Source organism: Drosophila hydei, unplaced genomic scaffold (genome assembly GCF_003285905.1).
Source record: "Drosophila hydei strain 15085-1641.00,03,60 unplaced genomic scaffold, DhydRS2 tig00000283-arrow-arrow-pilon, whole genome shotgun sequence".
Classification (NCBI taxonomy): domain Eukaryota; kingdom Metazoa; phylum Arthropoda; class Insecta; order Diptera; family Drosophilidae; genus Drosophila; species Drosophila hydei.
The window spans coordinates 731,648-757,500 of NW_022045702.1; the positions used below are offsets into that span (position 1 = coordinate 731,648).

General features: G+C 36.5%; 1 protein-coding gene across 2 annotated transcripts in view; it reads right to left on the bottom strand.

Annotated features, from left to right (window-relative positions):
• Positions 1-740: 740 nt before the first annotated feature.
• The window catches only part of LOC111600486 (protein bric-a-brac 2), a 38,051-nt gene continuing 12,938 nt past the window's right edge, over positions 741-25,853 (bottom strand). The window contains exons 3-5 of one of the 2 annotated variants that reach the window (XM_023316613.2): positions 3,396-3,462; positions 2,840-3,267; positions 741-2,077 (exon numbers count right to left, since the gene is read on the bottom strand). In XM_023316613.2, coding sequence (XP_023172381.1) covers positions 1,088-2,077; positions 2,840-3,267; positions 3,396-3,462 — 1,485 coding nt within the window. In that variant the 3' untranslated portion in view covers positions 741-1,087. Of the gene's footprint in view, positions 2,078-2,839; positions 3,271-3,395; positions 3,463-25,853 lie in introns of both variants that reach the window. The other variant, XM_023316612.2, reaches the window with a different exon arrangement.

The window sequence follows — 25,853 nt, forward strand, 5'->3', positions numbered from 1 at the left end:
ATAATAATAATAATAATTAATAATAATAATAATAATGAATTATGCATTACGCTCATTATTTGTTAATGGATAATTCACTCATTAAGAACATCTTACAAATACATATGCATTTAAATAGCTGTGTATGTTTGTGTGTGTGTGTGTCCTCTCACTGGGATTTGGTGTGCCTGTGTGTGTGTGTGTGTTTGTATTACATAAAATTAGCACACATACCATACGCATACTCATATCTATAATATCTATATATCTATTTACTTATCGGGGACTTTGCTTTATTTACTTTAATTAATTTTCGGGGGATTATTACAATATAGAGAAAAGTTGTGCGTGCCTAAGACTAAGTCCGTTACAGTTTGTATATACCCTATAGCTATGGAAATTTGTACATTATTTACATTTACATTTGGAAATACAATTGCTGTCTGTGTGTGTGTGTGTGTGGCTGTGTTTATTATGTGTATATATATAATATGTACTATAATCTAATTACTTGAAAGACAACATTGCGTATGCGTAATATGAATATTTATGAGTGTGTCTGTGTGCGGGTGTGCGCATGTGTGTGCGTGTGGCTAAACTAAACTCTAAACTACATTTAAGAAATGCACAAGTCTCTAATTGTAACTGTTAATTGTATCAAGTAATTATATATATGTTATTTTATATATATATATTTATATATATATTTAAATGTTAAACAATTGGATTAACTGTTTTTCTTCTTCTTTTTTTAGTGGCAAAGAAAATAAGGCGCATACGAAATGCATAAATAAATAATAGGCGAGATCTTATCCTTACAGGAAAGTTCTGAAGTGCATGTGTATGTGTCGGTGTGTTTGCGTGTGTGTGTTGGGGCTGGTGGTGGGGTAACGTTAATACTCGTACCGTTTTATAATTCTAGTGCCTTAAGCCTATGTTGCAAGCATTCTCAAAACTCGGTCTTTGGAACCTCGTTAAAATAACCTAAACATTAAGGGGGTGGGGGTGGTTTTTTTTTGTTGGGGGCATTTTAAAATAGCAGTCCAAATTGATTACAGTTGGCCTCTTCAAAAGCGCCAACCCAGCGGCCTGGCCGCATCTTCTCCACTCAATCCTCATGCGGCAGCTCAGCGGCCTGCTGCTGCTCCAATTTGATTTTCATCAGCGGCGATTCACGCATGCCCGCCGGCGCATAGGCAGCCGCTGCTGCAGCTGCTGCTGCTGCCGCCGCCGCTGAGCCAGCGCCAGAGCCGGCGCTGCTATCAGCACTGGCAAACAGTTCACTCATATCCTGGCCGGGAAAAAAGTCCTCGAAGCGCGGACTTTTGTTCACCGACTTCTGGAGCAGGCCATTTGCTATTGCCTCGAAGTCTATGCCCGCTGGCAGACTTTCGAGAAAGCGCTTGTTATACGCATAGCTGGGATGCTCCTTGGCGTGCTTGGCATAGTGCGCGGAGTAGGGTGAGGCAGCGGCACCGGGACGACTCGATGCCGCCGACTTGCTGCCCGCCGAAGAGTTCGAACCGCGCGAATGATTCCCATACTGTCGGGCATGCATTGCCTCCTTCAGCTCGCGATCTCGCGACATCTCGCGCTCTCGCTCTCGTTCACGCTCTCGCTCGCGCGACAACTCACGAGCATAGCTGGCCGCATTGGGATGCATGGCGCCACCGGCACTGCCTCCATTGCCCGGTCCGCTGCGCTGGTGCCCGCCCGACTGCTGTTGCGTGGGCATCACATTCAAGCCAGGCAAGCCCATCAGACCCAATGCGCTCAGATCGGGCAGATTTTCGGAGCCGCGTCGCTCGTTCTGCTGATGTTTGGCTGCTGCCACAGCTGCTGCCGCCGACACCTGATCCTCGATCTCTGAACGCTGCAAGTAGGCTGGCGACTTGTACATGTTCATCGACTGCATGTGCGGCGATTGTTGATGTTGTTGCTGCTGATGTTGTTGTTGCTGCTGCTGTTGGGAAAGTATCTGACGTCGCAGCGTCTCTGTCATGGTGCTCAGCGGATTGCTGCCATCGGGCGGTGCCATCTTGACGGCTGCGCTGTGATATCCATTGGCAGCAGCTGCCGAGTTGCTGCCATAGTGCGACTATAAGTCGAATAGAAGGTGAAGAGAAATTGGGAAGAAAGTGCGTTAAGATCGATTGAAGCTCGTGTAAATATCGATAGCGATAGTTCAGGTAAATATAAATATCGAAAGCTAAATTTTGTGTGTAAAAGTTTGTTCAAGATATCTTGATGGCCCTTAGACGAGCTTGTAACAATCGCATATATTAATTTTCTAGTTTTCTGTTTTATCTTGTTTGATCTTCACGATTAACGAACTGTATTTATGTAACATATAGATAATCGTCAGCTTATATGCAAACTAGATGTGTAGCTGGCTATATTAATAAAATTTTGCTTAAATTTGATATAGAAACTATCGCTGCAAGCTACAGCTATCGTAGAAGTCTTCGATAAAAATCATGATTTTCGTATAATAAAAAAATATCTCAATCAAACTGAAAGCGCTGTAGTCTTAGCTTACCTTTGATATATTTATAAGCTTAGATCAACAACAAGTTGTCTTATCATATGATAGTTCTATAAGACTGAGTCTAAAAATCTATTTCTTTTTTTGAAGTCTTCTAATGTGGCTCAAAATATGTAGTTTAAACGACGCAGAATTTCTAAGGAAATTTCAGCAAAAAGCAGACAAATTTCTAAATAGTAGCTCGAAGAACAGATACTTTTGTGGATTTTATAAAGAAATTGCTGAATTTTCTATAATACTCATTGATTGTCCTTTATTATAGCGCTTTAATCTATTAATATACCAGAAATATTTGAGGTATTCTTGACAACTTACGCCATGCGACTGTCCATTGGCATAGGGATGCGCGTTAATGTCCTCCTTGATCTCGCGATAGTCGCGAAAGACAACCGCCTTGATGACGCTGCGTATGAGCTCGTCGGGCCACATGCCCAGCAGAATGCGTTGAGGTCGGCCGCGTGCCTTGGGCCGCGGATCGCTGCCGCCGTCGAGCGAGGGTCCCAGCATATTGTGCACGCGATTCGCATAGAGCACGAATGTCGGATAGGGTATATCGTATTTGCGAGCCGCTTGCGACAGCGACAGGCCCTCCTTTAGGACGCTAAATATGGCCTCGGCCATGGCTTCCGGGCGCCAGGACTTGAGTGGGCCGCGCTCACGAAAGCGCAGCTGTTGCACCAGATTCTGTTGGTTAGTGTTCCAGCACTTTTGCCACATGGACTGCAACTGGTATTGATAGCTGTCTGCTGGAGAAAAGGCAAAAACATATACAAAAACTTAGTTGCCCTGTTCCGGACTATGCTAATTGGTTTGCACGACGGCAGCTCTCCCTCCCTCCCTCACGCCCTTTCTCTATCGCTCTTTGACTTACCCGCCACAGATGCGCCTGTTGCCGGTGCGCCCATCCAGGCATGTCCGCTCGTCTCAATCATTTTGGCCTGCAACGGGAGAAGGAGAAGCGGAAGATAAGCAAAATTGTCGTTTACTTTTTCAAAGGTTTACAGTATGTTTCACTGTACTGTACGACGGCGTTGCCGTTGACAAAGGCAGCGACCGCAGAGCAGCGACTTGCGAAAATGTTGGCCATAAAAGTTTATTAATGCCATAAATGCTGGGCCCAAAGCGCTTTGGTATGCAAACGCCAATGCGAATTAGTATACAAACTTGGCTAGCACAACGATTTGCTGCCGCTTTTGTCTTCAGCATTTTTATGGCCCAACAACAGCTATTTATTTATTGCTATTATTAGATATGTATACCGCCCGCTCTCCCATCCGCTATGACTCTATCTTGACTACACTCAAGCCAAAATTAATCAATGGGCGAGTAGAGGAAGTCGCTCACAAAGAACTTCCTTTTGACCAAACTTTCGCTGAGTGTAGCTTTTTGGTATTACAGATTAAAGATATCCAAATAAAAGGCTTTTGAATAAGACAGCAAAGTGAACTAAAAAAAAATAAAAAAAAAACAATTTTTTTTTGCCAGTGTAGCCATAAAATGAGCGCCAACCAAAGCGCAACTTGAGGCACAGGCAATTGCAACAGCTCTTAATATTTATTAATAAAAGCACAAAGCTAGAAAAAACAAAACGTCAAGTGTTAAATAAATGAAGGCAAAGCCGTCGTTAATTTCGCGAGAAAAAAAAACGGTTGCACCTTCTACAGGATGCACTGGCTAACGCTGACCAGGCCGTAGCGCCGCCCATATCTTTAGTTTTTCAGGCCGGCCAACAGCTCGTCAGCCGTCAGCGGAGCCCCAACTGCACAGAGCCATGCATTTTATATGGCCAACAGGCAAGAGCGCTATACAAATTATGTGCAACAGCATATACTAATACATATCTATATGTATATAGTTATATATAAATCTATATATATATATATATGTGTGTGTCTGGAAGTGCAAGTCTTAAATATTTGAAACGGGTTTTGGGCCATGTTTGGATTGGATTTGTTAGACTGTTAGCCTCTGCATGTTAAGGAAAAAGGTCATAAAATGTATGAATAATTGAAATTGAAAAGTCAGTAGAATTTTTTCACAATTTTTTTCTTCTACACTAGACTACGCGGCACGTCGCGCTGGCCCCCAAAGGCCTCCGCGCCACGAGCGCAAAATGGCGTTAAAAATGCTTTTTTATGTTAAGCATTTTGTTAATGGCAAAGCGTCAGGGCAGTCGGCGCAACTTGTTGTTGCTCCACTTTTAATGAGAATTGGCCCGGACCAGTAACAAAAATTGTCGGGAGTTATGTAAAACACGTAATTAGGCTCTGGCATGGCAGCTAGCTAGGCATCCAGGCAGCCAGCTAACTAGGCACGAAAGGGTTGGGAGATCGGTTGCAGAATGAATAAATGTATTTACGAGTTATTATACATTGTCTTAATGCATTTCATATTTTGTAATGGCTGTGCAGTGGGGTGTAGTGAGAGGCGGATACGTTAAAGCGAAGAGAGTAGAACCTCAATATGATGACTAAAATGTTTGCTAATAATGTTATTAATATTAGGGAATCATGATGATACTGGTCAATGAAAATGATGTGGATTAAAAATCGTAATGATGGTGATCCTAAAGACGATGTCAATGACAATGATAATGATAAAAACAATTGGAAGCAAGTAACCAAAAAAAAAGTATTGTGAAGACAACATTAAATCCTATGATAATAATAATAATGATGATGATGATTGAAATGAATATGATCATAATAATTTAACTGTATATAACTAAGTTTACTTGGATAGCATGTGCAAGATAATTCGAATTATTCACACTAGTTCTTCCAAGACTCACATATCAATTCATATAATTGTTTACAACGAGGGCAGCCATTAGTCACTTCTACATTGTACATTTCGCCAGTCATTTTGCCAATGCATTATGACGACCTTTTAACCCTCTCCCCCTTCATAGCTATATAACCCCATCCCCCAGCTATCTAAGCATTCATCCCCCTCACTTAGCCAAGTCACGTCTAACAATTATAAGACTCGCCTCGGCACAATACATACGACATACAATATAATAAAATATAGCTGCCGCTGCCGCTGCTGCTGCTGCTGTGCTCAAAAATGTTTAATTAATTAAATTTTCAATTTCCCGCCAGCAGCAGCAGCAGCAATAACAACAACAGCAGCTCTGACTATAGCAAAAAACAACAACAATTTTGAAGCGTGCGCGCATTCAACTTTCTTTCAACTCATTTAATTTAATTTGCGGCGCTTCGCTGTCGACGTCGACGTCAACGTTTGCTTTGCTGCCGCTGCTGCTGCGGCTCATCGTCTTCTTGTTCTTGCCAATTACTCATCGTGTGCACACGCCCCATTCACATAATAATTTATTTAATTAACTTTATGCGCTACAAAATTTCTATAAAAAGAAATTATTATTTTTTATTCTATTTTTCCTTTTAATTTTTTTTTATTGATTTTGGCAGATATATATATAAATATATGGCACGTATAGAGTGGGCTTATCAATCCCTTGCACTTAAATCCTAACTAACACACACACACACACACATACACACACGTCTTTCAACAGCCTTCAAGTTGCGTCTGCCACGCCCCAACCACGCGGCCATAAAAACCCGTTGGATTCCTAATGCAATTTTAATTTTATTTTTCAAGCGAGCACATAAACTCAACACCAGCCCCCGAAAACCCAGTGCCAGTCAGCCAGCCACCCGCCCACCAACTACCATGCCCATTCAGCCCTTCATACATCACAGATAGCAATAGCAATAGCATTTGTGGGTGGAAGGAAGGGCTTACACTATAAACTACAGACGCGTCGCGGTGTCCTCTCCCACCTCTTCCTTATTTGTTGCCTTAGAACTTTTCGCTGTAGTTTGTTGCTTCCTCTTGCCACACGCACCCACACCGTTCCCCTTTAGCCTCTCTCTCTCACTCTAGCTTGCTAGCAGACTATATTTCTTATATTATATAACACTTTATTTATTATTCATTTTCGATTCGTGCTTTTACTGCTGCAGCGACGTCAGCTGCGACGCCAGCAGCGACAGCGGCGTCTCAAGTTTGTTATTTCTCTTGTCTGCAACCACAATCCGCACAAACACACTCTCTCTCACATTCTCTCTCGCTCTTAAGGAACAGTCGCACCACCTGCTTTGCCTTCTGCTCTTGGCCATTTCTTGAGCTTCCTTTTTCGGCCCTGGCTGCGTGTGCTGTGCGCCTGCTGCTTTTTAGCCTTCACTACTACTACTGCCAACTACTAGATATGGCCATCTCCTTCCAGACATGCCGTCCTCCACGTTTCTTATGCCTCTCTATCTGCTGCTGCTGCTGCTTTCGACGCTCATTCATTCATTCATTTATTTATATTACTCAACCAACCGCACGCACACGCCCCCTCTCATTTGGCTGCTCGCCCCCTCTACAAGTTGTCTGTCTCCTTGTCGCTCGCCCGACTGTCGCGTCTTTTATCCGCGCCCGGTTTTATAGTTTTTGCGCTCATGCCATTCATTAATTTTATAAGAAGCAATGCTTGGCATAATAAATAATTAATTTAAATGGCAACTCCTCTGCCTGCGCATACGCGACAAAGTCCCCAACATCCTCAAGGACCTTACTTCCTAGTTCGCTCTAAAGTGCTTCAGCTTGTCGCACCACACAGTCATCGCACAGTGGGCCAAAATACCAAAAAACACACAAATGCCTCAAAATCAATAAGATTTTATTTTAATTTTATTTAAAGTAGAGGAAATAAAATAAATAAAAAAAATGAAATAAAATAAAGTATTTCAAGAATTTGAGTATATATTTAGAAAAAGTCTTAGCAACCTTATTTCGAAAATTAAGTATGAACTGAAGGAAATAAACTCCTATCCATCGATATTTTTATACTGTTTATAGTTCCCATGTATCTGTACATCCCTTAACTATCCATCTATCTATATGTCTATCTATATGTCTATCTATCTATCTATCTATCTATCCTTCTATCTATTTATCTATCCTTATATCTGTCTATCTATCAATCTATCTATCTATCCTTCTACATATCTATCTATCTGTTGTCTATCTATATCTGTCTGTATACTTATGTATCTATCAATCTATCTATTTATCAATCGATCTCTATCTATCCAATTATCTAATACTCTATCGATAAGATAAATGGAAAGAAATATATATTTATATAGCAAATATTTTTTTACTATTTATAAGTCTATCTTTCTTTTATTCAATCCAAAGTTTCCTCATTCAATACATTTTTATTTTCATTTATTCATTCATTTCCGAATTTCTTAATTTATCTATATCTTAGTCTTGCTCTGCAGCTATCATTTATATACCTCTATCGATTAGTTGTTATTGTATCTGTTATCTCTCATTGTTTGGCATTGCTCAAACAGCTGTTGACCAAAAACAAAAAACCGTTCGGGCTCATCTTTCGTTAGGTATGCAAGTTCTTTGCTTAACTATGAAACTCCTTTGGTGGCAGCAGAGGCCACGTTGGTGGCAATGCTAGCAGCACCGGCAGCACCAGCAGCAGCTACAGCAACAGCAGTTGGCGTTGCCAACAACTAAATATTTAATAGTATTTTATTGCACGAATTTCACATAAAATATGCATATTAGCCAAATGCATTATTCATGAAATAATGTGAAAAACACATTTCGCGCTGAGGGCGAAGCCGCAAAAGAAGGAGCTGCCAGAGGGAAATATTTTGTAGGTGCGTTGTATGCGACTCACTCTATATACAAATAAAATATATGTATCTATATATATATATATATATGTTATTTCTTGCATTTGTTGTATGGAAATGCCAGAGAAGACGGCAAAAACAATTGCAGTGGCAATTTCTGCGAAAGGAGCTGGACTTGAACGCAATGTGTCAGCAGTTAATGCAGCGGCAACAACAATTGTTACAACAACTACGAACACAACAACAATGGCAACAATAATTGTAGTAATCATAAAATCAAGTGCGAGTGCATGCAGCTCCTACACACACACACACACACACACACACACACACAACACTACACTTCACGTCTGTCTCGTAGCGCGCGCAATGAAAGTTTCGTTTCATTTTGTTTGCTACAACAACAACAAGAACAACACCATGCAACAATAATTTAAATGCAATAAATAATTATACAGCAAGTGTTGAGTGGAGCGCGCATTGAGGTGTGGCAGGTGTTGTTGTTGTTGTTGTTGCCAACTAACCAGCAGCCGACAAAACCGAACAACCGAACAACTCAAATTACAATAAAACATTCAAATGGGGGCAGCTTACAAAGGGCCAAGCCCAAAAAAAAAATAATATATATATATATATATAAATACCACGACATATACTGGAAACCCTTATGCAAGTCAAGCTGCGAACCCTTCGCTAAAGGAACTCGCACTCGAACACAAGGGCTAAAGGGAATAATAGTTGAGAAATGTTTGGCAGCGTCAAAACAGGTTACTGAAATGGCGAAGCTAAGGGTAGTATTCGTAGATAATATAATATAGACAAAGCTATTCAGATACGACACGATGTGCATATGAAACTCGAAAATCGAATCGACTAAATCTGATTCATTACTCATGTCTGATGTCTGAGATATCTGAGATCTTGTAAGTGATATTTGATATACCATATCTCATATCTCATATCTCATATCTCATATCTCATATCTCATATCTCATATCTCATATCTCATATCTCATATCTCATATCTCATATCTCATATCTCATATCTCATATCTCATATCTCATATCTCATATCTCATATCTCATATCTCATATCTCATATCTCATATCTCATATCTCATATCTCATATCTCATATCTCATATCTCATATCTCATATCTCATATCTCATATCTCATATCTCATATCTCATATCTCATATCTCATATCTCATATCTCATATCTCATATCTCATTGATTTACTTGTATTTAGAGCAGCTTATGCTACAGGGTATTTCCTAGTCGTGTTTTCTTCATATTCAATACATTTCTGCAGCGCTCACGTTGCCATCTCTAAGGGCAGGACTTGCAACATTGCAATGTTGCAATGTGTTGCAGTTTATTATACAAGTTGTTTTTGTTGTTGCTGTTGCCTGATGTTATTTACTTTATTGTTATTGTTGTTGTTGTTGGTAATTGCAACTTTTTGCTCAACTTTTTTTTCTCATGCAATTTTTTGTTAGCCGCATTTGATGGTTGCCTTCGCTTGGGCCCTCCTTCGCTGTTTCGAAGTAAAAATTAACCTTTTGCAAATAGTAATTTATTGTTTTTAGCATGCAGGATAATGAGGATATATGGGCCGACAGTCAAGCTGCTTGGCAGAGCCCACGCTTAAAGCTTACACATTGTTTGTTATTTTAATGGCCACAGCCTTGCGTGTCCTTTCAGCTGATTGAAAAGCGCGAGTGAGAGAGCAGCGAGACAGAGAGAGATAGAGAGAGACAGAGACTGGCAGAGAAGGGAGGGGCGTAGAGAGTGGTCGAGTTGATGAGCTGTCTACAAAGTGTTAAAACGCCTGCACACAGTCATTAAATATTAATTCAATATGTAAGTACCAACTAGACAAAGAACAAAGAAATAGCAAAGGAAAAATAAGGAATTATATAGAAATGGCACGCCCCTTTTTATATATGCTATCCAACGCCTTCATTAGCTCGCTTTCAAATCTCGCAAGTTTAAATAATAAAAGAAGCGCGCCAAGTCCTAACGGGCATATAAATATATGCATGCATCTATAGACATGTGTGTGTGTGTGTGTGCTATGAATAAGCGAGCGGCTAAGTAAATACCAAGACACGGAACAAAGACAAAGGCGAAACGACAAAGGCGAAATGCCACAGCAGGAGCGGCTGCATTTCGGTCAAGCGCACAAATGTATGCTATGCCATTTAGACGTAATCTCACGCACACTCACACATACACTCACACACACAGACACGCATAGCTAATGCATATTTGAGAACGCCTGCCTACAGGCGCAACGGCCAATCGAAGCGGCCAAAGCCCCTTCAAAGGCAGCACACAAAAACTGCATGCACACGTATTGGCCATACACACGCACACCCAACACACAGCAGCACACACACTTGTACACTCTGTATGTGCAGTCGCATAAAGCCTTGAAATAATATTTAATATTTAGAGAGACATAAATATTAAATGAATGCCGCTATGTTACTTAGCAAAATCCAATGCTATGCAAAAAGGTAACACAACTTGCCCCTCTCAGTCTCTCTCTCGCTCTCACTCTCTCTATAAGAAAGTAGAAAAAAGCAAAGCCCCCATCCCGCAACTAACTCCAACTCAAACCCCAAGCTAACGCCTATGCCATTCCATTCTTCGTGCTGTATAAAACAAGAATTACAGCTAACACATTCGAGCGTTAATATTTCTATGCTAGTTCTTTCTTTCTATCTGAGCTGATGCACTGCGAGAATTGGTTGGTTACTTAAATGAAGCACAAATTTAAAGCTAGGCTTTGAAGTTGGGGTTTTAAGTATTTTTTGAAAAAAAAAAATTATAATAAACTTCAAAATATATCTAATAATTTTCTCTGTTCTCTGCTGAAATAAATTATTTTTAATCTTAAAACTTGTAAAAATAATTAGAGCTTAATAAAGTTAATTTTGCACTTGAAAATGTGTTCTGAACTTGTATTTTAAAATTTTTTTGCCAGCCAAAATATTTGAAAAATATTTGTTTTTAAGGAAATCTCTTTCAATTTGCATTTAAATAATTTTAATTATTTTTGCTTTACTTTTTCCATATTTTTTTTAAATCTTTATAACATTTGCCTTATTTTTTCTCTCGGTGTTTTGCTTTTCCCATAAATCAAACGTATTTGCAGTTAGTTTTTTGACTTTTATTTTATTGATTTAAGTTTTAGAAACTTGCGAAACTTTCGCTTTTCACATTTTCGCCGTCTTCAAGTTCTTCACTCAACTATTTCTTGCTGTGCATGTGCCTTTGCTGTAGGCCAAAAACTGCAATCCAACTGTTATACATAGAGTATTTTATAGCCATGGCATGGCATGCATTTCTTTAGCTAGTCGGGGACTCTAGCGGGCGCGTTCACATTTTATTTTTTTTTTTTAGTTTCTATTTCAGTTTCTGTTTTCAGTTTTCAGTTTGAGTTGTATTTGATACCTTTGGGAAGTCGCCCCTCGCCTGGGCATGATGTTAGACTGGCATCGTCCAGGTGAGGCAAGGCAGAGGCAGAGGCAGAAGCGAGTCGAACTCTCAGCCGCCACGTCGAACATTTTGCCGGTGCCCATACGAAAATCTTATGAAATATGCACAGCCTCTGTAATTTCTTATTTAAAATGCCATTAAATTTTTTGAATAGCATAGAGAGGAAGAGAGCGAGAGCGAGAGCGAGAGAAAGAGAGGGCGAGTAAGGTAGAGACGGCGAGAGTTAGCTCTAAAACAGAGCGTAGCATGCACTCGGGCTCTGGGCAAATAGAGGCGCGCACCTGGACACGCTTGCAAACGTGTATACAGGTGTGTGAGACTGTGTGTGTGGAGCGACGAGGTTAGACAAATATGGTTGGTCTGCTGCAGCGACTGTTTGAGGTGCAGGCCATGGGGGAGCGCACTTCTAGTCGAGTTTTAAAATGCATATTTGATTGTTTTTCGTAGGCAGTTGCGCCTAAATGAATGCAATAGCTGAGCTGCCACACACAGGCAACCCCCACCCACACACACACTCGCCCACACAAGTGTGTGTGTGAATGCGTAGCTCATTAAAGTGCACAAGCCAGCAAATGCTGCATCATTTATATAGACACACGCATCAGCTGCTGTCAGTTGTATCTATAAGTAGTCTATCTACATATAACGAAATAGCTATATGTATGTACATATATGTATATATATTATATATATATATTGTGTGTGCGGTCAAGTTAATATTGATTTGGTCAAGCGAACGTTGCGCTCGCGCGCTTTGCTTAAGCTAATTAATACACACACACACACATACACACGCACACTCTTGCGTGTGTGTATGTATTGTAAATCCTTGTATATTGTCTCGCTGTCTCTTTCTCTTTGATTTGCTGCACGGATTTCGAAAATAATTACAAATACACACGAATTAAATTTGCATTAGAACCGCAGCCAATTAGCCATTGGTAAAGGGCTTTTGCTTCTGCTTTGGCTTTGGCTTTGACTTGTGAGTGCAGTTCAGACTAGACTCAACTGGATCCAACAGAAGTTTGAGTGGAATTAAACTGCTCAATATATGTGAGCTTAGAAGACGTGAATGGAAATCTTTGCTTGGATCTCTAAAGATGTCAATTGAAATTTTATATAATGAATTAGGAACATTTTTTGTTTTATTACTCGAAGTTCTGAGGCTCATTCGAAATCTTGGTAATGTTTTAAAAATATTCTAAAACGGTTTTTTCTTTTTAATTTTATAAAAACTTATGAAATGTTTATTCATAATTCTTGAAAGTCGATAACAATGATTTCCACAGAATTATTATTTGTGATTTGTGAATTCCTCAAAGATTGCGAAATAAATGCTTGAAGCAATAATTGGATATATATATATATATATATATATATATATATATTTTTTTTTTTGCTTATATACTAAAATTTCTTAATTTCTAAAAACGTTAGAATCAATTAACTTAGATTGCAACTACGTAGAACATCTTAAGATATGAACGCAGAAATAAGGCATTTTAGGAATAGCTTTGCAAACAAAAGCTTTAACTATACATTGAAACATTGAATAGTTGAGACTGCGAAATACTCTAGCATTGTTATAGCTATGTTATTTTTTAGTTGCTCTGGTTGTTGCCTTTGCCCAGTCCATTCAACTCAATAATACCCATTATAATTTGAATTCATAGAAAACTGTTTAAATAATGCCCATAAACAACTCGGATTCATTTTAAATTCGTTTTTGTTTTATTTTATGATTTTTGCCTTTTGTTTTTGTTGTTATTTTTTTGTGCTGAGTAATTAAATAAAAATTGCCTTTTGCCGAGCCATAAAAATAATTTTTCTCAAAAGCGAAATATATGGCTGATATAGCATTAGCTGATGTTTGCATTTCAATAAAGATTTGTGAATCTAAATATTATGTGCACACACATATATATATATATATAAATATAATATATATATAGACGCAGCAACAAGGTTGTGGAAGCAACAACAAAAGGCTGCGTCATTTTTATTTGTTTCGCTTCAAGTGCAGGAAATTGTCTGTAGCCCATTTAAAAATAAACAATAATAAAATAAATAATTAAGAAATACGCTTTTTTTGTGCTTAATTATAAACAAAAAAAAGGAAGGGGGGACTTGGGATGGAGGGACGTGTTGGGGAGAAGGGAGTCAGGCATTGTGCTGAAAAATTTGTTGAAAAGCGAGGCATTACATAAACGCTCGAAATATAAATAATAATAATAAATGGCAGCGTTTAATAAGTGAATCACTGTGAATAAAAACCAACAACAACAACAGCAGCAACAGCAATAACTACCTCAACACGCGCAACTCAAATTAATAATATAAATATAAATGCCAAAAATAATTTTTAAAATTTTTTTCTTGCTTTTTTCTTTGGTTTTTTGTGTTTGCGTTTTTTATTTTTGGCCGCAAACGAAATAAATCAAATACAATTTGCTTCTTTTCTTTATCGCCCTGCTGCTGCTGCTGGTAAACTATATAATGCGTCTCCGATCTCAAATCGTGCACACAAAAAGCTATGTATGCTATAGAGGGCGTGGCCCAGACGCTCACGAGTTGGCTTTAGAAATTTACAAATCTCTATTTGTCGCGCCTTTCAAATTGTTGTTGCACATCTTATAAAGCCATCTCTATATATAAACACATATCTGATTTTATGTACACACACACATATATATACATATATATATATATATATATATATATATATATATTATATGCCTGCCTTTATGGACTTAACATTGTTTTTTCAACAAACAAAATGCTCGATTGTTTTTTAGTCTGGCTTTTTATTTATTTTTAATGAGCAGATTGCTCCAAGGCGGGAATCTCTGTTGTAATAGTGTTTGCTATTGTTGTTGCTGTTTATATGTTTATAACTTTTAGTGTCTATTTGTCTAAAAAGTATGCATATATCTGCGCTTGTCTCTGTCCCGGCCCATGCGTATTTTATTTTATTATGGATTTGCGTAGAGCTGCGCGTTTATTTTCTTTATAAAATTTTATATTTTTCTTATTTTTTAGTTTTTTTTTTTTATGGCTCGCCAATTACAGTGAATGCGTCAAGAGCACTTGGCGAGAAACGAAACGGCATGGGAATGAAACGGAACAGCCATTAAGCTGGCTATAAAAACAATAAAAAAATGTTTAGCATAAATTCAAAATGCTCAGATTTTATATTTTATCTACATGTGTTGGATGCAAAAATCGTTTGAGAACTTTTCCATGATTTCATATTTATATTTTTATCAAAACTTATGAATAATCAAATATTCGATAAATATGCATGCACAAAATGATCATATTAATTATGTTTATAATTTGGGGCTGAAAATACCACCTGCTAATATTATCAATAATTAAATATATATTTAGTTACAATTTTTCCTGTTTGCTTAGGCAAGTGATCCCTAACAGAGTCCCTGATAGGTTTATAGGATACGATAGTTAATCGATTGTACAACGATAAAAATCTGTCGATAACTTTTTGCCATAGTCTCGCACATTTCTAATGCATTTAATGTTCCATTTTTGATTTTTTAGTAACATCTATTAAGCGATAACACACCGACAGCAAACTATCGATAATTTACCACTCTCTGTCTCTCTCTCTCTCTGATATCTGCTGTATCTCAATTTGATAAATTGCTCTTCATAAGTTATCCTTATGCTTATGCCCGCTTCATGTGAACTCGCAATTCAGTTTCAATACGAATCGATGAGAAATACAAACGAAAACAGATAAAAACAAAGAAGAAGAAGAAGACAAAACCTGAATTATATCGGATATGCCGGTTGGCTTTGTCTCCGTTCGCATTCGCATTCGTATTCGTATTTGGGAATCGAATTTGGAATTGACTTATTAATTAATTTATGCAGACACGTTTTAGTTTTATTATTTATAAATTTGTGTAATTTGCTTTTTATGTTTGCGAAGAAGATACAGAGCTAAATTTGTTTATTGTTGTTTCTCAGTTCTTTTTTTTATATTTTATAGACAATTTATATTTATATGTCTCTTTTGGCCATCGGAATTGGGCATAAATTATATCGCTCTGATTGAGAAATGTTGCTATTCCAAGGCATACATATAGACCATACAAGATATATATATATATATATATTTATATATATAGATTTAGCCTTTTTATAGCGCAGTTGTGCGCTTACTGCTTGTGTTTGTAAGTTTTTATTATTTTAAATTTAAATAAATTAAATTTTATTAGTAAACATTGGCGAAAATATGCCACGCACTATGGCAGCAACAACAAGATCAACAACAATAGCAATATAAAAAGAGAGTTAGATTTGATAACAAGATACTTTTTGATTAATACACACAGCCTAGGCCATTTGTTTAGCTACATTTATGTTTATGTCTGCTCTTTCATGTTTAGCTTTTAGAGATTGTACTTTAGTTGAGTTTTTGGGTCGCAAAGCGCAGCGTCATCAAGTGCACTAAGAGTAAAGGAAAATCAATTGGAATTGAAAAGCTTTTGAAAGTCTATTTTTGTATCATTTTTGTTGTTATAGTTGTTTTTTTTTTTTTTTTGTTTGTACATATAAATAGATTTATAGATCTCTTATGGCTCATTAGGTCAGCGCGTACCCCCCGATGTTATATAATTAGCTAGACAACAACTCGGTTCAGCTTCGATTCGGCTTTGGCTCGACTTCATATAGCGTATCAATCAAAATGCCGCTATTTTTAAGCTCCACGAATGTTTGATTTGATTAGACAGCCGCCACACGCCGTTGCCAATGCAAATAGCCGCCGCCAACAACAACAACAATAGCCATAGCAGTAACAACAACAACAATACAACTAATTCTCACTAATAGAAGTGAATAGCAACAAGAGCTAAAGGCATGCCCAGCTCTGGCCCTCTCCCTCTGCCGTTCTGTATATCTATTTTAGCCACGGGGCAAAATGTATATTAAAATAAATTTTAAGCATTCCATTTTTTTTGTCTTTTTTATCTTTTTATCTTTTTTCTTATTTTATATTTTTTTGGAATTTATTTTTTATACCATTTGCGCATGCGCACAAACTGCCAAACGAGCAAATAAATAATTAATGCAAATAAACACAAAAGCAACAGAAAATAAATGCTTACAAGCTGAAAGGCTTAAGCCAAGTTAAAATCGACTTTTAGATATTCTGTAAAGCGAGCAAAAGTTCTTAGAGTTCAGTTTGGACTGAAGGTTTAGTCTAGTTTAGGTGAAACTTGCATTAGAAAAACAAAGAGCAGAGAACATTAATGCAGTTAATATTCAAGCTAAGAATCTGACTTCACCCAATTAATACCTGTAATCAAGTCTACCTTTCTCTCGTGCTCATATTACTGAGAGCCACGTCTTCGTCACCAATGTCATGACCAACTAAGAATACCCTCAAAGGTAAGGTATAAAAACGTGTTGCCAATGCGTCGTCAAACATAAATATATTTAAATATATAAATTTATTATATATTTATACAAATACATGTAATCAAAGTTTGATTTATATCCATATTAAAACATATATAAATAATGTTTCTTGTTTAGCAACAAAGAAGATTTTTGAAATAATTTAAGCAAATGCATAAGATTTATATAATAATTATAAAAATAATACAAAAATCATTTCAGTTAGCAGCATTTAATTTTCATAAAAAACTAATTTCAACTGGAAAAACTCGAAATGCCAAGTCACGATGACTTCGATATAAATTTATATATATTTATATATATATGTGTATGCGTAAGTGTGTGTATAGTAACCCAAAATGCATAACTACAATGGAAATAATTACAAATGTAATGCGGCTGACCGACAAAAAGAAAGAAAAAGGCAACTCGAGGGGAAACTGTGGAAAACACATTAGATATACATGTAGGAACTGTGACGCACCCTCTAAAGAAAAACCCAAGCACTGAAAACCATTAATTAAAACTATAAAAATTACACCACCAACGCAGTGCAAATGGCTAGACACATATATTTTATGATATGTCGGAGCCATATAAATTTCTTATATATATATAGATATATATATAGTTATAATGGTATTTAATTACAGAGAGCAGAAGTCTACAAAAGTCTTGCCCACTTTATATTATTATTAAAAAAGAAAACTGTTTCTCTTGCTTGTGGCTTTTTATCTTTCGCTGAGGAACAGATTTGTAGGGTGTTGTACAGGGTATATGGAGTGCTTAGTTAATTAAGAAAGGGAACAATATATATAATATATAAGAATATATATAAATATATAAGAATATTTGTAGATTGACTTCAGTTTCGTCTTAAAAACAACTTAGACTTCTGAAAAGTTTGACTTACTATGGTAAGCCATAGTCATAGACTTTTCTTATTAAAATTTTTACTCTTGGCCAGTTGAGCTTAATGACATGATATCATATATCATATCAAAGTGTATTCGGCCTTCGCTCTTTCTTCTTTTAATGAGCGTTGGCTTTTAATTGAACCGAGCGCCTGCTTCACATATTAAAATACAATAATATGCTTAATTATATATCATAACTTGTACTATTTTTTTGTTTTATATAGTATATATTTAAACTTTCCTAGGCCTAATTAGTGGTCTTGCCTTTTATATTTTTACATATTTTTTATTTCTATTTAATGAGAAGTTTGAAACTAGTTTTTGGGGTCAGCAAATGATGGCTATAAATTACACACATATATCAATTGTATTCACGCCTGTGACAAGTCGTCGCAATTTATTATATCATTATTTAAAACAGCTTTTAAGTTGACTCACAAATTATTTGTTTTCTGCCGCACCTCAGACTCCGGCCATATTTTAACATCAATAAACCAATTTCGATGACATGAATCAGCAGATCGGGAGGAATCGCGGCTTACAAACAATTGTCGATTTCCTCAAAGGCAAAAGCAAGCAGCAACCAGCACCACCCGCACCCCCATCCCTAGTCCACACAGCAATTCGCTTAGTCAACAACAACGCGAAATTGTTTCTTTGCATTGCAAACTATAAATTTAGAATACAATTTGAAATAATTATGCACATTTACATAAAACTTTAATAACTTGTCCGTGCAAAGCGAGAGCGAGAGCAAGGGAGTGAGACAGATTTCGTATCTTGTATCTGGCGCACATGCAAATACAGTTCAAAGACCTGTTCGCTGTTCGAGCGAGCCCAAAAAAATAAATAAAAAAAAGAAAACGAAAACTTTTTTAAGAGAATAATTAAAAATTCTATTTGAACAAATGCAGAAAAATATCTAAGCAAAAACGTTGCTCAGATTTTCGCTAGTCTAATTGAAAATAGCAAGATGAAATAAATTGAAATAAAAAGTCTAATAAATATACACATAGAAAAACGTATCATTAGACATGTGCATTCAAAATAAATAACATGCATTACGAGTGCCGCTAAAAAGATACATTTGTATCTGAAGCGACATTTGTATCTAAATTACTGCTGGCTGACGCAGCATTTTTTCTCAACTTCATTACAAATACATATATATAGAGATATATCTATCATTATATATATGTATACATATCGTGAGTGACATAGACATAGATATAGACCATTGACCAACTTGGCGGTTATTCAGCACAATTTGTGACTCAGCCGCATAAGTTTAATTATAGCTCTGCACAAACATTTATTTAGTTTTACCCAACTGCGTTATTAATCAGCACACACATATATTCATATATATAAGGCTTTATATATATATATAAATATTTAATTAATTATTGCGAACATCAAAACTACAATTTGTTCCTGGAAACTTTTGCGCTCTAAACAAAATGCGCCAACTTTGCAAATTGCTAAGAAACATGTGTCTCTCTCTATATATATTGTATATTGTGTATTGTGTATTATATATATATAGATATATATATATATGTGTATATATGTATATATGTGTGTGTGCCTTGTATACACTGTAATTAAAACGAATTTGTAGTTGCAAGCAAGTTAACAACATTTTGACGTTCATTTAGCTGTTTAATATTGCTATAATTAATTAGTAAGCAAAGTACACTGGGAGAAACTGCCAGGACTACCGGCTTTAAATGCATTCAAATCATTAAATGATCTTTGTCAATTATTAAAAGTTCAAAAATAATAAATAAAATTTTAAAAGAAAAACAAAATTTCCGCTCATTTTTTATAATTCATAAATATAAATTACATTTAAAAAAATCCGGCCAATTTTTATTTTATATATCAACTTTAAAAAACTTTTTTAATTTAATTTCTGTTCAATTCAAAACTTTAAAATTAAATTTCTACTAATTTTTACAATTTAATAAATTTTAAAAATATATTTTTGTCCTTTTTTTATTTTATAAATTTAAAAATTAAATTTTGGCATAATTTTTGCAATTCTGTAATTCTGCAAAATTTATATATAAAAAATATATTTCATGCCTCAGCTTCCAATTTCTGATTTGCAGCATAAGAGTAAGTTATTTCTCTCAGTGTAGTTTGCGCTGCAAAGTGGTTTTATTTATATTGTATATGCTAAGTTGTTTATTATAAGACAACAAATTTTAAATTTAGATATTTTTTTAGCATATTATAAATATATGTATATATTTATATATATACTGCAAAGGTACTAATTATTTTATATATATATTATTTAAAGTTTTTAAAAATAAAACAACTTCTCTTTGTTTACTCCAGACTACCTTAACTTAACTGAACTTTCAAATAACTCTTTACACTTTGTTATGCCCACTATATACATATATATATATATATATAACTACAAGAAATACCTATTTATTCATCTGCTTCCGGCCATACGCAAATATTTCGTTCAGTGCATTCGATTCTTTATTATTTGTGTTTGTCAAAAATTGAATTATGTTATTCGCTCAGATGATATATGTACATAAACTAGTCTGTACAGATCGAGCTATACGTACACACACACAAAAGCAATGTTTAGTATTTTTAAAATACCATTTATTATAAATGTCTTTCGAGTAGCGATTTGTGCGTGTGGCAAAAGACTGCGTAAAAAATTAGCTAGCATTTAATTTTCAATTTTCTCGAAAAATACGACGCAAACAGGCAGAGAGAGAGAGAGAGAGAAGTAGATTTGAATTTATGGTCGAGCCGCTGTCGCGCTGGCTGTTGAAATTAATAAAGTAAATTTGACCTCACACAGATACACACAGAGACACAGCAACAGAAGCGCGCGACAATATAATGAATGAAGAGCTAAAGATGCAGCTATAGAAATTCAGACACATATATATATATATAAAAAAAATATATATATATACATATACATATACATATATTTATATGTGTAGAATGACAAACGGCAGCGGCTGCAATTAGCACGCGGCGTACGCTGTTGCAACAGCGGACCTGCCTTGATAAATGCCTTTGGCAGCGCGCGAAACAAACTGTGCAAATATTTGACAAAATACAACTATAAATATTGCCTAAGAATTAATGCGGCGTCTCGCACAGTGACACCAAAAAGTGCGTTGACAGCGGCAGCAGTGGCAGACACGACAGCAACATATATACGGCAGCAACTGTTGCTGCCGTACAGTCTGCAGCCAGAGTCAACTGTCTAACAGCATCTTGGCCTCAAAGAATTCATCATTCATTTTCTATTAACGGTGTCAATTTAGCAACGGGGCGTGGTCAAGTGGTTGTTGTTGCTGTTGCCGTTGCTGTTAGCGTTTATCTGCCTTGTTTAAGCATTTTCCTATTGACTTTGGCGTTACAGTTAAACAAATATTGAGTTGAAAATGTATTCGTTAAGCAAATATTGTAAATACGATAGTTTTTTTTCGTTGTTGTTTTTGTTTATCCATCTAGACAGCAAAACGATGACAGCGTCGTATTTAGTCTCTTGCATTTGCATTTTTGTGCACAGGTAAGTCCCAAGAGCCCGCAGGTGTAAGACTCGTATATGTGCATATGTACTTTATATATATATATATATATGTACATGTATATATATATATACATATACTGTATGCTCAACTTATTTGCTGTTAATGCGAGGGTGGCCCATTAGCATTTATGTGTCAGCCAAGGGATCTTAACATTTCACAAAATTCTTGAAATTATTCTCAATCTTCCCAGTCTTCTCAGTCTTAATATACTCAAAGCTATGCCAAAACTGTCTTGAAATTTTTGGTTTTATAATATTTTTTTGTTTGTTTGTAGTTTGAGCGTAAGTTCATTATACATTTATATTTGTTAATAATATGTCTTAAAACATATTTATTTGTTAGCATGATATACAATTTGAAGCTATAAGCCAACTGCATTACCTTGAGTTCTCTGAAGTATTTCAACTTGAATTTTATTACATTTTCAATATTTTTATGGTTTTTGCCTTCAATACAAAATATGAGTTAAATTAATTTTTATATAGTGTTCAAATAGTTAAAAGATATATGAAAATAAAATGAAATAAATAAAAAAAATTTTAAAAATAAATAAATCTTCAAATTCGTTAGAGATACACAACTCAAGCTTTAATCTTTCATAACTTAGCCTAAACTAAACAGATTTTCATGTTAGATACTAGATGAATGAATATTTGAGATCCAGCTGCCCCTTTCGTTCATCCGGATCTTATACTTGATATATATTATAAATCCACATTTATGCACTCCACTTCAACTACTTTGCATACTTTTCTAAACTCGAGCAAACTTCAATCAATGGCCATATTTGATACAAATTGGTGCAGCCAAAAATATTTGTGTGAAGAGCAGCAGCAGCAGCAGCAGCCCTTGGCTAAGCAATAAAAATATGTCGATAGCCATATGCAGGCCAGGCACTCAGAAGAAAGCAGCAGAAACGAAGGGAAATATAAATCCATTTTAAGCAACGTCTTGGAATTACTTTCTAAACAATTTTTCAAGCAAGTGAAGGCGGACTTCGATGTGGCCGTAAAATGTGCCCCCATGCAGCACAACTAATAAAATACATAAATAACAAAACTGCAGCAACAGGGAAATACATTAAAAGCCAACTACGAACATATGTTTCGCTTTACAAATTATATATCCAGAATCGTAATAATTACACGCAGCCCTAGCACCGGGGAGGAAGCCAAATGCAATGGATGAGCCGAGGCACACAGATGATTCGATTTATTTAACAGATCTCAGCCGGAGCCTGCGCTGCGATGCGGGGGTGCAAGGGTGCGAGGGTGCTGCGGTGTGAGAGGGCTGCCTAAATAAAGAAATGCATTCAAAAAGGCAGCGCTCAGCGCGCGGAGGGAAGACGATGAAAAAAGAAGAAAAAGAAAAACAAAGAAAAAGTCGAGCGGCAAAAGTAAAAGAAATAAATAATGAAAACAGAATTTTACTAAAGCAAACGCTCTTCTTGTTGTTGTTCTTGTTGTTGTTGCACAGTACACAGAGTAATAAATATTGATATGCGCGCACACACACAGATATACAGAGACACAGATACATATGCATCAGCTATAGATACAGATACATGGCTAAAGATACAGCTACACGCTGAGCAACTGGCCAAACATGCCATTTACATGTGTTTGTTTGATGCCTGCTCTGTCTCTCTCTCGCTCTCTCTCTCTCTCTCTCTCTGTCTCTCGGCAGCCTTCCTCCAAGATGCATTTAATAATTTACAAATGCATCTGCTGCAGATGTGTTAAAATTCGTAAAGTAATAAAATAACAAATCTAACGCACACACACAGCATCCATCCAATCGACGGCGGCTGCAAAGATGCTTCAAACGAAATTGCCACGCCTTCGGCCCCCTTCCGCCGCCTGGCCGCCCCACGCACCAACATTTGATCGCTGAAAAACTTCAAAGGCGAACGGACATAGGTAGAAAATATTTTATTTACAGTTTGCGACTAAACAGTCGTAGATAAATAAACAGACAAGATCGAATGCACTGTAAGAAAAAGCCATTTCGTATTGGAAATATTTGTTGACTCAATGCGAGTGTGGAATGTAAGTGAATAGCTGAGTAGTTTGCATTATAAATGCTATATTTTGAACAGTGTATTCACAAGTTTCTTAGAGTGTACTGACAGCTGCTTGAAAGCTCAGCTCAGAGTACAAAGCGAGGCAAAGCGCGAGTAGAGCTCTGACAAGGTTTCTTACAGTGTGTTTTTAGGATCATAAAATGTGAGTGGTTTTACTACCTTTGTCCAATTTATACAGTTTTTTTACAGTTAGCTGAAAGCATACTCGTTTTTATTGTCAGTTGAAGACAGCGCATCCTTTCTCCTATGCCTTTCCTCTGCTTCCCTTTCTTTCCTGCATTGTCTTTCTTACACTACAAACTGACAGATTCGAACTATCTTCACAAACATTTCTCACAGTGTATTAACACCCTTAACACGCCATTGCCTAGGCAGCTCAATGGAGCTTTGGCACTCTATGTTTTACTTTCTCGCTTAGCTCTTTAGAGCTCAACTCGAGCTCAATTGGCCAGGCAGCAAACGTGGCTGATGTAAGCCAATTTGTAGCCAAATTATACGCACACTTGGCGCCAACAGTGGCACACAAAAGGATACGCATGGCAGCAACAGCAAGCGCGCTATGCGGAGCCCAGGCTCGACCGCAGCGTCAAACAACTGGAAAACCAGAGTCGAGTCGAGTCGACTCGATAGAGACTCGCATAGAAAAAGAGGTGTAAAACGTGGGAGGGGCGGAACGGTGCAGGGCGGGGTAAAGTTTGCTCCAGCAAATCGAACATTTCCAGCAAATTGCTTTTGCATAAAGACTGCCGCCACTTGTCGAGCCAGCCTGCCACACCCCACGCCCAGCCGCCTAGCCTCACAGAATGTGCGCTAGTTGCATTCGAGTTGTGTGTTTTGTGGGACGTGGCAGGGCAGGCGAGTTGGCAAATGCAGCACAATTATGTGAATAGCTATGTACTCTTACTCTCTGTACACCTGTACTCTGTACCCTGTGCTCTGCCTCCCATCTACTGACGCATTTGGCTAATATGCCGACTAAGTGCAGTTAGAGCATCATCTCTTCTTCTACCTTTTTTTTAGCTAATGCCAAATTAGAGGCGTTTACTTAGCGCGTTGTCCTTTTTTACGCAGCATTCGGCACTGTTTGTCACTCTGACAGATAATGCAGATGATGATGATGATGATATGGATATGCAGCAAAGAGACTGCAAAAAGCACTACTAAAAATTAGGCTTTTGGAGTGATGTCTACAAAATGAAAATGGAGCTAAATATGTTTAATAACTGGCAAAACTATATCATTTAGCAACAAGGAAAGGAAACAGTTTTAGGCCTAAATGTAGATACTGCACTATAAGAGAATAAAAATTGTAATTAAAAATTGTCTAGAAACTTTGAAAAGTCTTAAGCTCGGACAAAATTATATTAGGTGATAGGTAATTGAAGTTCTGTGAATATAAGTCTTAAGTTCACATAGCTTTCAAAAAAGTTGATGAATTTATAGCACTATAAGCTTTAGAGTACCTAAAAGTCAGCTGACTCAGACAATGAAATTATGGCTAAATGCGGAAATTCTGCAATCTGATGATGTCTAATAAATTATTTATTCTTTGCTTGTATAGAAATCAAACATAAACGTTTTAATCAATTTAAACATAATTAATATAACTAATAAAATATAATAAAATATTTTACCATAAAATCCTGTTTAACTGGAATTATTCTAGCTGAGCAGCAAAAGATTACAACAGCGTCAAATTGATAGAAATTTTGAATTTCTAAAAATACAAAATATTTTTTTATATTTATACTATATAAGATGTTTATCAAGAATATACGAAATATTTTAAAAAAGAAGAGGAACGATGTTTTCGCTTACAGGAAATGGTTGCTTATGTATACAAAAATATTTTAAATATTTATTAAAAATATATACAAATATATTTATATATATTTATAAAGTCTTGAGACTTGACTTATAGACGATATAAAGTTTTGAAGTAATTTAATTAATTCAAAGAAAATGACACGAAAATTAAAGCAATTGTGGATTTTGGCCAACAATTTTCGACTGTCTTTAATTGAGCGATGCAGTCGAAAGTATCTGTAAGATGCATTTGTGTATGTAACTGTACCCAGCACCTGCTGCTGCTGCTGCTGTTGGTGCTTTGCTACTGTCAGTTATAAATATTGTATTGCCA